Source organism: Peromyscus californicus, unplaced genomic scaffold, assembly GCF_007827085.1.
Source record: "Peromyscus californicus insignis strain IS unplaced genomic scaffold, ASM782708v3 Scaffold_4__1_contigs__length_199733344, whole genome shotgun sequence".
Lineage (NCBI taxonomy): Eukaryota > Metazoa > Chordata > Mammalia > Rodentia > Cricetidae > Peromyscus > Peromyscus californicus.
Window position 1 is genome coordinate 166,797,771 of NW_026294562.1, and position 15,294 is coordinate 166,813,064.

General features: G+C 48.7%; 1 protein-coding gene across 1 annotated transcript; it reads left to right on the forward strand.

Annotated features, from left to right (window-relative positions):
• Positions 1-654: 654 nt before the first annotated feature.
• Pnma8a (PNMA family member 8A) lies at positions 655-5,469 on the forward strand. Its single transcript, XM_052714608.1, has 3 exons — positions 655-1,033; positions 1,257-2,524; positions 3,032-5,469. Exons 2-3 carry the CDS (start codon positions 1,270-1,272, stop codon positions 3,046-3,048), a joined length of 1,272 nt encoding a protein of 423 aa, XP_052570568.1. The 5' UTR covers positions 655-1,033; positions 1,257-1,269; the 3' UTR covers positions 3,049-5,469.
• Positions 5,470-15,294: the final 9,825 nt, after the last annotated feature.

Below are 15,294 nucleotides of genomic sequence, written 5' to 3' on the forward strand. Positions count from 1 at the left end.
TCAACAGTGCTGGGATTCACTCCAGGGATTCAAAAGTGTTCTACTGCTGGGCTGTACCTAGAGGTTTATTTATTTATCTTACATGTGTGGGTGTTTTGCCTATATGTATTATCTGTGCCCCACATGCATGCAGTGCCCACAGAGGTCAGAAGATGGCGTCAGATTCCCAGAACTGTAATTGCAGATGTGGCTGGCTGCTGGGAATTGAACCTGGGTTCTCTGCAGGGGGCCACCAGCGCTAACCTCTGGGCTATCTTTCCAGCCCCAATTACTTTGTATTCTAGCAAAAACAAAACAAAACAACAACTCCAAACTAATTGTTTAAAAATTACAAAAGTTGCCAGACATGGTGGCACAAGCCTTTAATACTAGCACCCAGGAAGTAGAGGCAGGTGGATCTCTGTGAGTTCTAGGCTAAATTAGTCTACACAGAAAGTTCCAAGACAGCCAGGGCTGCACAGTAGAACCCTTGGGTGAGACGTGTGTGTGTGTGTGTGTGTGTGTGTGTGTGTGTGTGTGTAAATTTAAAGAGAAAAGAATAGTCATGGTAGAGACAATAGCCGTGGAGGGATGTAGGATACAGACTTTTTTTTCCCCCAATGGACATCTAAAGAAGAGCAGTGGTCACATCTTTTCTCCATTTTTCCTATTAAGCCCAACTGCGGAGCCCATAGCAGGCCGCAATGATGCTTAGCAACCAGTGGCTGGTTGCCATGGAGACCGCTGGGGATGCAGATCTGAGGAACTTGTGCAGGAACCAAGTGCGCATGAGCGCTCTTCAACGCCAGCTCCGTGGAGCTCAGGGGATCAAGGCCGTGTGACCCGTACAGACTGGAGCTGGAGCCGAGCATAGGCACAACTTCCTGGCTCTCTGGGGCCAGGGACTGCGCTCAGGAAGCCAACTGCGCTCCAGCCTCCTGTCCTTGGCCTGCCTGAACTGTCAGAAGCGGGGGTGGCCAGAACATCACTGTGAACCTTCGGAGCTCCAGGCTCCAAGAAGGGGCTAGGGCCGATTGCACCATATTCAGAACACGTGAGCACCAGGGGCCCAGGCTAGGGAGGAGGATCTTGCGCGGGGGAGGGGGGTTTAGGGAGGGGGGCGAGGTCTCTTGCAAGGCCAGCCGTGGAAGACACAGGGGAGAGCTGTCCATCTTCCATGGAATCTGACCTCACTGTCTTGTCACCTTGCGGGATTCATATTTGGGGACCACCTCACCTCCACCCCCGCCCTCATAGATTCTTTGTTCCAATCACAGGTAGAGCAGGAAGATGTCGGAGCCCAGGGCCATGAGCCTGCTGGAGGACTGGTGCAAGGGCATGGGACTGGACATCCATAGATCCCTGTTGGTCACTGGCATCCCTGAGCACTGTGGCCATGCAGAAATTGAGGAGACCTTGAATGGGATCCTCTTGCCACTGGGCACATACCGCGTGCTCAACAAAATTTTTTTGCGGCAAGAGAACGTCAAGGCTGCGCTCATTGAGGTTAGCGAGGGTGTGAATCTGAGCTCTATACCCCGCGAGTTCCCGGGGAGGGGCGGTGTCTGGAAAGTGGTCTGTAGAGACCCCACCCAGGACGCTGAGTTTTTAAAAAATCTGAACGAATTCCTGGATGCTGAAGGGCGCACTTGGGAGGATGTGGTGCGCCTCTTGAGGCTTAACCCATCGTTCCCGAACCCAAACCAGCCTCCACCGAACTGGGCAGAAGCCGTGGGGCTGCTCCTGGGCGCCGTGGTACAGGTTATTTTCTACAAGGACTCTGAAATCCGCAGCAGGGAGGAGGAAGCCAGGGCTACTGAGGAGGCTACTGAGGCTGAGTTGATGGCGACTAGGGCTTCAACAGCAAGGAGGGTAAAGAAAGAACCCGGGCTGGGCGCAGAGGTGGGATCGGCTTGCAAGATGGAGGACCGTGGTGACCCTCCAAAACCTCTAGTTCGCAGGGCTGGAGGTAAGATTCGCTCCAGGAGAAGGAAGCAGAAAAAAAATCCTAAGCAAGAGCCAATATTCTGGAGAAAACCCCAAGGTAACAATTATAACAATAGGGTAGGTGCTGAACCTGCGGCTGCCCAAAGCTCAGAGATCCCAGAGTCGGCCAAGAGCAACAAAAAACCCATTGTGAAGCAGGAAGAGACCGTCTGGAAGAAGAAAAGAATCTGGAAGGAGGATCCCAATGATCTTCCTCACAGTACGCTGCCCGGAGCAGAGAGCCCTGAGAATCTGGAGGACTCAGATCAAGATGGTGGTCCTGAGAGCCCTCCAAAGAAGAAAGCGGCGACCTGGCCCTCAAACAAGATCCCTGCTCCCGTGAGGAAGAAGAAGAAGATGAGCTTGGCCTCTCTTTCTTATGTTCTGGTTGATTCTGAAGGCACCAAGAACAAACCGGGGATTCCCAAGAAAGGGTCTGGTTCTAGAAGGGCCATGTCGGCTCAAAGGGCTCCTCAGGGGCCCCAGCCTGATGACGCATCGCCCTCAACCTCCAGGGCTCGGAAGATGAAGCCGGGAGGCTTCCCTCGGGTCTCCAAAGGTGAGTGGCTACAGAAATGACTTGGTTGGTTAAAGTGGGCATGCAGTGGGGGAGGGTGGTGCAGAGGGGCTCACAGGACCCCAGTGCACTGGGGGAAGTAATTGACACCCTCCCAGGTGAGGGTTGGTGAGGGAGAGCCTGGGCCTCCCTCCTCCAGTCCTTGTTAGGCATCATCGGGGTCACTGCCAATCCATGACTATCTCACTCACTTCCTTCCTCCATAGCAATGTAATGGTTTGGGGGGCAGGACATGGTGGCACATACTTGTAATCCCAACACTTTTGGGAGACTAGTGAGGGTCGAGAGTCTGAGATCAGCCTATGACCAGATTTTGATCACAAATCAAAAGTTTATGATTTGAGGTTCTCTTGTTTGTTATGGTGCGGGGCTCTAAGGCTGATGTTTCTAGGGTCCCCCTGGGTGGGGGTGGACTCGGGAGGTTCCCAGTAAATATTTAATTATTCCTGTCCCTGCTTCCCTTCTTGGGATGTTCTGATTTATCCACAGATCCCAGACAGCTATGATTTGGGGAACCCTGTCTGTACCTGAAGAGACGGTAGAGCATCAAGGAAGAAGTTTCAAGTTGGGAGCAAACTTTTTCTTTGTGGATGAATGAAACATGACTTTGGACTACTGGGGCCTGTTATATGTGTGTGGGGGGTCTGACCCACACAGGTAATGGATGGAAGGCCTTAGGAGGTGGGGATTGTTGGATTCTTTGTGTCTTTTCCTCAGTCGGAACTTCTTTCTCGCCTCCGCTCACCCTCAAAGGCAGAAGAGGCGGTAAGTAGCTTCGGAAAATTCTAGAACATTCTTTCCCCCTTACCCACGAGGGAGCTCACGGTTATGCTCACCCACATTCAGCCTTTATCCTCCTCTACCCACTGCCTTGTCTTCTGGAGGCCCAGACCGGCTGCAGAGCCTGAGGTCCAGAAGGGCAGGGTGGCCATTTTGTCCCTCGGGCTGTGAGCATTTGGTAAGTCAGGACTTGCTCTTCCTGCTCTGTGTGCGTCCTTCAGTTTCCCTCCTCCAGCAACCTAACTGGAAGTCGGCTAGGTCCCAAGAATTAGTTCTGGAGAAAAAACAAATGTCTGCTTGCCCTTGAGTTCTTCAGATTTCAGAGTCTTTAATAAAGAAAACCAAGGGCAGGGGAGATGTCTCAGGGGGTAAGAAAGCTTGCAGTACAAACACAAGGCCCTGAGTTCTAATCCTTAGGACTCATGTAAAAAGGTCAGGGATGGCTGTCCGTGCCTGTAACACCAGCATCAGGTGGTTGAGACAGGTTGATCCCAAGGACTTGCCGGCCAGCCAACCTATCTGAAATGGTGAGCTTCCGGGCTGGGAATCCCCCAGCGAGGGGCTGGGGGTGGGGCTCGGTGGCAGAGCTTCTGCCCAGCGTATGCAAGGCCCTGGGTTCCATCTCCAGAGCCAATAAAAACCAAACTGGAATAAAAATGGCACTTAGTTCTAAAATGTGGTGATGCCCTCTCAGGAAGCCTGTGGGGGAGAGGAGAGATTGGTAGAGAAAAATCAGTTTTTAGCTCTAATTGTGTGGACCTCTATGAGACACCCCTGTCTTTGAGGCTTAAGTCAGCTGCTCACATTATAGTAAGAAGGCAGAAATCTCTCTCTTTTCAAAAGTTTCTTTAAAATGGGCTGATTTCTGGCCTCTGAATTTAGTGCCGTTAGATCCGACCATGCTGCCATGTCCCGTTCTGTGTCCACGGGAAGGAGAGAGGATGGCAGCTCCACCATCTGTGGTTTCTCAGCTACAGCCTGAGGACTCTCTTTTTCACACTCAGAAGCATGAAAGAGAGGCTGGAGATATGGCTCAGTGAGAAAAGGGGCTTGCCACCAAGCCTGAGTCCCTGGGTTCGATCCCCAGCACCCAGATGGTGGAAAGAGAGAAACAACTCCTGAGAATCCCCCTCTGACCTCCACAATCGTTCCGGGGCACGAGCATGCCCCCAGTAAATACATGTAATAAAAAATTTTAACACTAGAAAGCAGCAGGTGTGGTGACATGTGGCCGTAACCCCCGTATGTGGAGGCTGAGGCAGGAGAATTGCTATGAGTTCAAGGCCAGCTTGGGCTACAGAGAAAGGCCCCGCCTCAAAATAAATAAGTAAATAAAAACAATTTTTTTTTTAAAGTGTAGAAAAATGGCAACTCAACAGTGTCGTAATCCAAAGTACTGGAATATTCCCTCGTGTGTATAGGATAACTGTAACCAGTCATCGGCATTGTACTTTGTATATAACTGTATTTTTCTGTGTGTGTGTGTGTTCATCTGTGCCTATGTGCACGTGTGTGTGTATGTGGAGGCAGAGCGCTGCCTTGGGAGTCACTCCTCCGTCACCATCTGCTGTTTTATGAGACAGTCTCTCACTGTCCTGAAGCTGGCTAGGAGGCTGGCCTGGCAGTGGACCCAGGGACCCTCCTGTCGGCTCCCCCAGCACTGGGGCTGCAAGCCTGTGCTGCCGTGTTGGCTTGCTTGTCTGCTTTCCTAACTGAGGTGCCCCCACCCCCAGTTTCTTGTAGATGGGAACTTTGAGGACGAAGGTGGAGAGGGATCTGGTCCCCTGCATGTCCTGAAACACAATATCCAAAGCGAGTCTGTGTGTTTACTTTCCCTGTTCAGCTATGATTGACAGCGGGGGTCACTTGCTTATCGGGGCTAACCTGGTACACAGCGGGATTTCCGTCCTGGATTTCCAGTCATCATGAGTTTTCATGCTCTCCACACTCCCCCCCACCCCCGACCCCTGCTTCCGTTTTCTCGATCCAGAAACTGTGATCAGTTGTTCGACACGCGTCTGTGAATCAGTCAACCACCAGACCCATTTCTTGTGATAGTCCTTGAGACACCTTCGTTGCAGTAGCGCATTGATAAAATGATCAATGAATGTAAATGTGTGAGTGTAAAATAAAGTTGTGCAAATGAAGTCTCTCCGTAGTCTGTCTTGTTGGAGGAGGGTGCATGGGGCATGGACCTTGGAGGAAGATGTTCCCTGCTAAGCAATTAGAGATTCACGTGACTGTTGTTAATTTCCCATCAGAGAAGAACCTATTTGTTCTTGGTTGTTGTGGGCTGTCATCTATGTCCCCAGTGACCTTATGGATTCTAGGATAGGTAATAAATGATATTGAATGATCTGAAAGTTTATTTAGTTATGTTTTGGTCCTAGGGATTGGACCTAGATCCTCACACATGCTAGGTAATTACCACACTGCTAAGCCATGTCCCCAGCCCCTCATTGGGGGATTCTAGGCAGGTGCTCTACCACTGAGCCACATCCCAGCCCCTCACTGGGGGATTCTAGGCAGGTGCTCTACCACTGAGCCACACCCCCAGCCCCTCACTGGGGGATTCTAGGCAGGGGCTCTACCACTGAACCACACAACCAGCCTTCTTTTTATGTTTTATTTTCAAGCTTAGGTTTCAGTGGGCTCAGTGTAGCTCAGGCTGGCTTTGAACTTGTTACCTTCCTGCTTCAGTCTCCCAAGTAGATGGAATGAATTATAGACCTGTATCATCAGGCCTGGTTGATGCTGGTTTGTTATAAAAGTGTCTGGACAGTGAGAGCTCTTTCTTCCCTCCTACTCCTTGGCAGAGGCAGAGAGCTTTAAACAGTCTTGTTGTATGTACCTGTGCCATGGTGTGTGTGGGGGGGGAACGTGTGCCAACGCACTCCACGGTGCTCAGAGGCTCAGGAGATAGCTCTGTGGGACCAGTTTTCTCTTTCCATCTTTCCATGGGTTCCTGGGATCTAATGCAGGTCACCTGGCTTTTGAGGCAAGCACCTTTAACCTGCTGAGCCATTTCACCTGTCCTAAGGCAGAAGCCTTTTTTTTTTTGGAGGTGACGTGTGTGTGTAGGGGTGCAGAGTTGTTTTTGTTTTTGGTTTTGGTTTTCCAAGACAGGATTTCTCTGTGTAGCCCTGGTTCTCCTGGAACTCACTCTGTAGACCAGGCTGGCCTCAAACTCACAGAGATCCACTTGCCTCTGCCTCCCCGTTGCTGGGATTTATTTATTTATTATTTTTTATTTTATTTTATTTTATTTTATTTTTTGGTTTTTCGAGACAGGGTTTCTCTGTGTAGCTTTGCGCCTTTCCTGGAACTCACTCTATAGACCAGGCTGGCCTCGAACTCACAGAGATCCGCCTGGCTCTGCCTCCCGAGTGCTGGGATTAAAGGCGTGCGCCACCACTGCCCGGCCCATTGCTGGGATTAAAGGTGTGTGCCACCACGCCCAAAGTGCAGAGTCTTACTGTGTAGTCTTGGAGTCTTGGCCAGCCTGGAGCTCACAGAGATCCACCTGCCTCTGCTTTCTCAAGTGCTGGGATTAGTGATATGAACTACCTTAGAAGTCTTTCAGCTGGGTGGTGATGGTGCACGCCTTTAATCCCAGCATTCAGGAAGCAGAGACAGGTGGATCTCTGCGTTTGAGGCCAGCCTGGTCTACAGAGCAAATTCCAGGACAGCCAGAGCTACACAGAGAAACTGTCTTGGGAAAAAAAAAAAAGGTCTTTTAATTAAAAGATTTCTCCTGCTTAAGGTCTCCATGCTAGGGCTCCTGAATTAAGGTGGCCTCCACACCAGAGTCACCTGCACTCCCTATTAAAATGCTATTTCTTGCGGGCTGCAAGAATATATCATGGAGATTCAGCTGTGTATTAAAGCTATACTTTGACTGGCCAAGGCTCTATCAAGAGGCAAGCCATTTATTATGAATATTTGGTGCTATCCAGTCTTTAATGTTCCAGCTGTCTTCTACTATGAAATTCTTGTGTGCTCAAATATTTCCAGACATCATGCTGAAATTCTAGGTTACTAACACACACACACACACACACACACACACACACACACACACACACACACACCGCCTCCCCACTGAGCCGAGGAGACAAGCTGGCTGGAGATGTATAGCTTTGTTTCTTGTGCAAATGAAGCTCAGACCATCCCTCAGACCCGAGGCCTAGGGGCTCTCCAGAGCAACTGACTGAGAACAAAAGAGGATTTTACATATCAAGGTGAGAGGTAAAACAACACTCCTGAGGAGGCAGGGAACCACATGCCCAGGGAAAGAAAGGGCAGGTATTTTCTGTAGAAACCGACAGAACAGTGTGGCCAGGGAGAAGAGAGGACAACAGAGGTTCCATGGCCTAGGGTAAGCGGATCTGCAGATCTCCAGTAGAGCTTTCTGGGTGCCAGGAGTAGAGAGCAGCAGAGATGGAGAAAGAGGATGAAGAGGACGAAGATGAGGCTGGAAACATAGGAGAGCTAGGGAGCTGGACGGAACTGAAGCTATGGAGACAGGATTTCATCCCAGAGAAATAAAGTAGACAGATATAGAGCTTGGTGTATCTAGAGTTGTTCCTGCCTTGAATGCTTGACGGAGCTATAGCTGTATTGATAGAATTTTGTCTTAGAGGAATAAAATTAACAGACATAAGAGCACAGTGTATGTAGATTTTCCCTTTAGATTTCCCACGCCCGATGTAGCTAACCCCCCGGACCCCTGGGTATTCCATAGCTATTTTGTGGCCTCAACTGTGAAATCAGCATTTCTTGGAATTGTGCCTTGGAAATAGCATGTTGGGGATTTGTGTTTACATATTCGTGTGTGTAGGTGCATCTGCGTGTGTGTGTGTGTGTGTGTGTGTGTACACAAGGTAACACGCGGACCACCTTGGTGTGTGCGTATGTGTGCATACATGTTCACGTGAGGTGCACCTTAGTGTGTGTGTGTGTGTATACATGTCCATGTGGGATATTCCTGTGTGTGTGTGTGTGTGTGTGTGTGTGTGTGTGTGTGTGTGTGTGTGGTGTGTGCACATGTAGGGCCAGAGGTTGACGTTAGATGGTTTCCTCAAATGCCCTCCACCTTATTTTGGGGGATAAGGTCTCTCACTGAACCTGAAGTTCACTGACTGGGTGAGGCTGGCCCTCCAGTGAGCTCTGGGGATCCTCCTGTGTCTGCCCCCTAGCACTGATGTACTTGTTTTCTTGTTTGTTTTTTGGGTTTTTTGTTTGTTTGTTTTTGTTTTGTTTTTTTTCAAGACTAGGTTTTCCTGTGTAGCTCTTGGTATCCTAGAACCTGCACTGTAGACCAGGCTGGCCTTGAACTCTACCAAGATCCACTCTGCCTCCCGAGTACTGGGATTAGAGGTGTGCGCCACCACCGTCAGGCTTGCTGTGCCTGGATTCTTATGTGGGTGCTGGAGATTCGAACTCAGGTCCTCACACCCGCGTGGTCAGTACTTTACTGACCGATGCCCAGAATCGGCGTCCTTAAGACCCTCCGGGAGATTGTGACGCGCACAGTGGGAGAGCCGTAGATGGATGACCATGACTATGAGGATGGAGTGTGTCAAAGAGCGTAGCGACCTGGGGCTGGACAGCAGCTGATCTGCAGCACTGAATGCGACCTGTCGGCTGACTTAAAAGCCGTTTTTGGGCAAGCTCTCAGGGTCTTTGAAGAACTCCCATGACGGTCATCTGTTGGGGTCTGGTAAACCCACTAATAGACAAACAAACAAGCAAAATCCCCTTGGTGGGGAGGTCCATGGATGCGACCCAGATACAGGGGATGTCATGAAGGCAATCTCAGAGCTCAACTACCTGCCAGCCAGAGCTGCCGGGCATCTGTCAGACAGCCGGGGACGATGTGGGAGTCCCAGCCTTCTGGAACTGGCCTGCTAGTATGCTGAGAAATAGCAGAAGGTGAAGAAAATGGGCAGGGTGGGGCACCGAATCAGCTTCTGTTATCTCATTCTGTAGCCCAGGCTAGCCTGGACTTCCCTATGTAGCCCAGGCTGGCCTTGAACTCATTGTGATTCTCCTGCCTCAGGCTCCCAAGTGTGAGGGTTATAGGTGTAAACCATGACCAGCTTATATTTTTCGGTGCTGGAGTTTGGAACCTGGGACCCCCTACATGTTAGACAAGTGTTTTAGTACTGAGCTATCCCCCTAGTCAATATCCCACCCTCCATACCTTTTGAGACAGGATCTCACATAGCCCAGGCTGACCTTGAACTTAATGCGCAGCCTAGAACAACCTTGAACTTCAGATCCTCCTGCCTCCACCTCCTAAATGTTGAGATGGTAAATGCTGGTTTATGCAGGGCTGGGGATGGAACCCAGGGCTTCACGCGTGCTAAGCAAGAGCTCTATCCACTCGGCTACAGCCCCAGTCCTGATGACAAAGTTTAATCTTTGTGATTAGCTCCATACCAAGGAGACAAATGTTTAAACTCGAGTTAAGTGACTGGAGATGTTAGGGAGAAGTCCAGAAGCACTTTCACTTTTTACACCGCCCGCCCCACCTCCCATTAACACACTCAGTGGGGAGTGTGGCAACTCACAGGCAGACATGGAGCTGGAGCAGTCAGTAGCTGAGAGCTCATATCTGCTGGCAGGAGGCTGAGAGGGAGAGAGGGAGAGGGAGAAGGGGAGGGAGAGGGAGAGAGAGAGAGGGAGAGAGACTGGGCTGAAAAGGGCTTTTGAAACCTCAAAGCCCACCCCCAGTGACACACCTCCTCCAACAAGGCCACACCTCCTAATCCTTCCTAAACAGTTCCACTAACGGGACCAAATATTCAAATATATGAGTCTATGGGGGCCATTCTCTTTCAAACCACCACACCCACTGAATTCTTTATTTAAATTTTTTTTTTTGCAATTCTTAAGGTGTTTAACATGAAAAAATGTCTTCTAATGTTGAACTTAAAAAATTTAAGGTTCATCTTATGTATTATTTTATGTATGTTTTATTTAATGTTTAGTTTGCATGTATGTATGTATGGTTGAAAGGGCCTCGGATCTCTGAGAACTGGGGTTGTGGATGGTTGTGAGCCACCATGTGGGCGTTGGGAGCTGAATAAGTACTCATAACTGCTATTTCTCCAGCCTCCAAATGTCAAACTTCAACAAATGTCACTTCCATGAGTGAATGGCCCTGGCTGGAGAGACACTTATTTTTTCTTTAAAATGTCATCACACACACACACACACACACACACACACACACACCAGTATCATTACGTAGTTCAGGCTGATTTTGTACTTAGGATCCTCCTGCTTCAGCTCCCTGAGTGCTGAGATTGCCGTGACTGACTGAACCACGCCCACACACTTTTATTCATTTATTTTATGTATTTTGAGGTACTGGGATTGAATGTAGGACCTTCTGGATACTAGGCAGGTGCTCTGCTGCTGAACGCCTCCTCCAGCCCCTCACTCTTGGATCCTGGACCATACCTGGATCTTGGTGTCGTACCTCTGAGCTCTACACCCAGGTCTCTCTGTTGTCAAAGCTGAACTGTGGGTCTCTTCCCTCAGCCTCCAGAGTGTCTGGAATTTCATGACAGTTGGAACCGTATGTCTTTTTTTTTTTCTTCATCTTCGGTTTTTGAGACAGGGTTTCTCTGTGCAGCCCTGGCTGTCCTGGAACTTACTCTGTAGACCAGGCTGGCCTCGAACTCAGAGAGATCTGCCTGCCTCTGTCTCCCCAGTGCTGGGATTAAAGGCGTGGGCCATAACCACCTGCTGCCATGTATCTTTAAAAAATATCTCCCAGTGTTGCTAGAGTTTTCCTGCCTGGCCCACAGTCAGGACAAATCTCTCTCACCCGCCAGTCCCAAGCCGCTCAAACACGATCAAGGAAACACAGAGACTTATATTGGTTACAAACTGTATGGCCGTGGCAGGCTTCTTGCTAACTGTTCTTACAGCTTAAATTAATCCATTTCTATTAATCTATACCTTGCCACGTGGCTTGTGGCTTACCGGTACTTTACATCTTCCTTGTCCTGATGGCGGCTGGTAGTGTCTCTCCCACCCAGCTTCCTGTTCTCTCAATTCTCCTCTCTGTTAGTCCCGCCTATACTTCCTGCCTGGCCACTGACCAATCAGTGATTTATTCATTGACCAATCAGCAACACATTTGTCATACAGACCATCCCACATCCCAGGGCTGGAGAGATGGCTCAACAGTTAAGAGCACTGGTTACTCTTCCAGAGGACCTGGTTTGGGTTTCCAGCACCCACATGGCTCAAAACCATCTGTAACTCCAGTTCCAGGGCATCTGACACCCTCTTCTGGCCTCCAAAGGCACTGCGTGCTTGTGGTGCACAGACATACACGCAGACAAAACACTCATATACATGAAAATTAAAAAAAATCTCCCTACATTAAAACACACACATGAAAACGGAAAAGCCACAAAGCTACACACCTGTGTTATGTGTGAAAGCCACACCTCCCTCTCGCTGCCCCTTGAATGACCTCTGCTGCAGATCTTGCAAGATGCCGTATCCTGTCACCATTTGGTGCATAACAGCAGTCTGGTTAGGACAGGTTTTGCCTTCAAAGGTCAGTTTTGAAAAGTCCAGCTTGAGCTTATTATGCATTCTGGTAAAAGCATGAAAAGCCAGGGGAGCTGCGGGCCGACAGATCAAGTCATAAAACAAAGTAGGGGTGAAGGGAGGGGGCGGGCGCCTGCAGACACCGTGGGAATGTCCTAGAACAATGGCAAATGTGTAACCAATGTCAGCAATTATAGGCCATTTCCATGCTCCAGGAGAGCTCGGGATGTTTCTCCTCTGCTTTTTAATCTTCCATGAGAAGCGTGAGCACACACAGAACGTTCCAGATTAAGTCAGAAGCGAAAATGTGCTGCCGTTACTTTCTCAAGACTGTATGGATTTAACTGAGCTTTCTTTTATCCGTGCAAGGCAAGCTGTTTGTAAAACGGTCCACAGGGAAAAATGGGCAGAAATCTGCACTAAATGATCGGAAAGGAAAGAGACAGGGGAGGGGCTCACGAGACCGACCCCTAGCCGAGGAGATATTGGCAGTCAATGGTTGCTGGGGAGGGGGCGTGGCCACTGGTAAGTATTAATATAAGGGTTATATTAATTAGTCTATTAATTAGTCTCAGCAAAATCAAGGATGGATTTAGATGCAGGCTCAAGAACAATGTATTAGAGTATAAAAGAAAAACACCCGAGGGCAGGCAAGCTACAAGTCTTGCACCTGCCCTGAGTGGGAGAAAGGAGCCGATAACCAGCATGGAGGCCAGCCACACAGCATTGAGAGGAGCTCTAGAAAAAGGAGTAAGGCCCGGCGGTGAGTTCGAGGCCAGCCTGGGCTACAGAGTGAGTTCCAGGAAAGAAGCAAAGCTACACAGAGAAACCCTGTCTCGAAAAACCAAAAAAAAAAAAAGAAAAAAAGAAAAGAAAAAGGTGTAAGTAAGCCCCAAGTGCTGAGAGTTTATTCTTTTTTATTTTATTTTATTTATTTCTTTTTTGAGACAGGGTCTCACTACCATAGGCCAGGCTTAAAATACACAATGAAAAACAGCAAAAAAAAAAAAAAAAAAAAAAAAAAAGGTAAAAGAACAACCCAAGGCCATCAACACACAGAACTGTTTTAAACAAACCGGAGCCTCACCATAGAGGATGGAACCCTTGGGATAGCAAAAAGAAACCAGGGCTGGAGAGATGGCTCAGTGGGTAAGAGCATTGGCTGCTTTTCTGGAGGACTTGGGTTTGACTCCCAGCATCCACGAGGCAGCTCACAGCTACCTATAACTACAGTTGTACACCCTCTTCTGGCCTCTGGGTACGTATGTGGTACACAGACATGCACACAGGCAAAACACCCATGGACTTAAAGTAATAAAAAGAAATTAAAACAATAATAATAGTCATTAAAAAGCCAGCCTGCTGGGTGTTGTGGCATATGCCTTTAATCCCGGCACTGGGAAGGCAGAGGAAAGAAGATCTCTGTGAGTTCCAGGTCAGTCTGGTCTACTGATAAGTGACTACCAACTGAACCATTATACTTAAAATAAACAAACAAACAAACAAACAAACAAATAAATAAATAAATAAATAAATAAATAAGTAGGTAAAAGTTAAGGCCCTTCTTCTGGGGCCATTCACACATGTAGGTGACATTTATTAAACTTCACATTAGAAAACATAATACTGGGCTGGAGAGATGGCTCAGAGGTTAAGAACACTGGCTGCTCTTCCAGAGGTCCTGAGTTCAATTCCCAGCACCCACACGGTGGCTCACAACCATCTGTAATGAGATCTGGCGCCCTCTTCTGGCCTGCAGGGATACATGCAAACAGAACACTGTATACATAATAAATAAATAAATCTTTAAAAAAGAAAGAAAACATAATACTTCATGTTAAATGCCTTATCATAAGATTAGGGAATCACAAAAATAAGTAAATAAATAAAAGTTAAAAAAATAAAGACCAGGCAAGACGGTTCAGTGGGTGAATGGTGCTTGTCCCGGAGATTGACCACCTGAGTTCAATTAGGATCCAACATGGTAGAAGGAGAGAACTGACTCCTGAAAGTTGTCCTCTGACCTGAGTGCCTTGACATTGCCCGACACACATGTGCTCACAAATAAATGAATAAATAACTACCAACCCACATTCATCGATATGGCTAAGTTAACCAGAGTTTCCTGTAGTTCTTAGAAGCATTTCCCAACACAACAGAGCAGATGTTGCCTTCCCCATAAAACGTCCTTATCTTGGAAGCTGTGTCTCTGGTTATTTTGAAGAGTTCACCCCACTGTGGGGCTTGTCTACGACCGAAAAATCCTATGGACTATTTCTGCAAAGTCTATGCCTCGTCATGCTTCATTCCTCCACCCGGGGGCCACGGGAAAGCTTTGTGAATGAGTAACAGATCGGGGTCACACGCCCATGGCAGCACCCGTTGGAGGTCACCTAGGACTTTCTCACTCAGGCTGAGTCTGCCGTGTGGACAGCTGCCGGTAGTGTTGGGCTTTTTAAAGCCCTCACTCCTTTATTTATTATTATCAGTGTGTGTGTGTGTGTGTGTGTGTGCGCGCATGAGAGAGAGATAGAGATCAAGCATTTGTGTGCCACCATGTGAGCATGGAGATCAGGGGACAAGGAGATGGCCACTCCCTCCACCAGTGAATGGGGGCTTGAACTCGGGTTATCAGGCTGAGGCAGCCACTGTCCTTACCCAGTGAGCCACCGTCCCGCCCTGGTGTTGGTTTTTAATTGTAAAACTAAACTGTCTGTTTCCTGCGTCCAGCTCCAGGATTTTACACAGGAGGACAAGACAGGCTTCTGGGGACCTGAGTGACTGAGCTGGCTGAGGCTCTTGCCACCAAGCCTGACCAGCTTAGTTTCCTGGGACCCATGGGGTGGAAGAAGAGACCACCCCTCCACACAAGTGTCCCCTGACCTCCACATACACACACACACAATAATGAATAAAAATGTATGCTGGGTATGGGACCAAACATTTTTCATCCCAGCACTAAGAAGGCAGAGGCAGGCCAGATCTCTGTAAGTTCAAAGTCAGCCTGGCAAACTTTGAACTACGTAGTGAATTCCAGGACAGCCAAGGAAACGTAGATAGACCTTGTCTCAAACAAAAATGACTGCTTTTTGAAAATAAAAGTTGGCTGTCCTGGAACTCACTAGGCAGACAAGGCTGGCCTCAAACTCACAGAGCTCTTCTGCGTGCCTCTGCCTCCACAGCACCAGCGTCAAAGGCACGCAGCACCATGCCCAGCTATTATTATTTTGTTTTTGTTTGGAGGCAGTCTCAGCATGTAGCACAGGTTGACCTTGAACCTGCAGCAGCCTCCATCTGCCTCAGCCTCCTGAAGATTGCATGTGTGAGCCACGACACCCAGCATTTTGTACATTGTAATGATAATAAACGATCAGTGGGCTAGTGGGCTGGCTCAG

Bases quoted from the DNA above. Each gene is read 5' to 3' on its own strand.
- Pnma8a (XM_052714608.1), top strand. From the start codon at position 1,270: ATGTCGGAGCCCAGGGCCATGAGCCTGCTGGAGGACTGGTGCAAGGGC.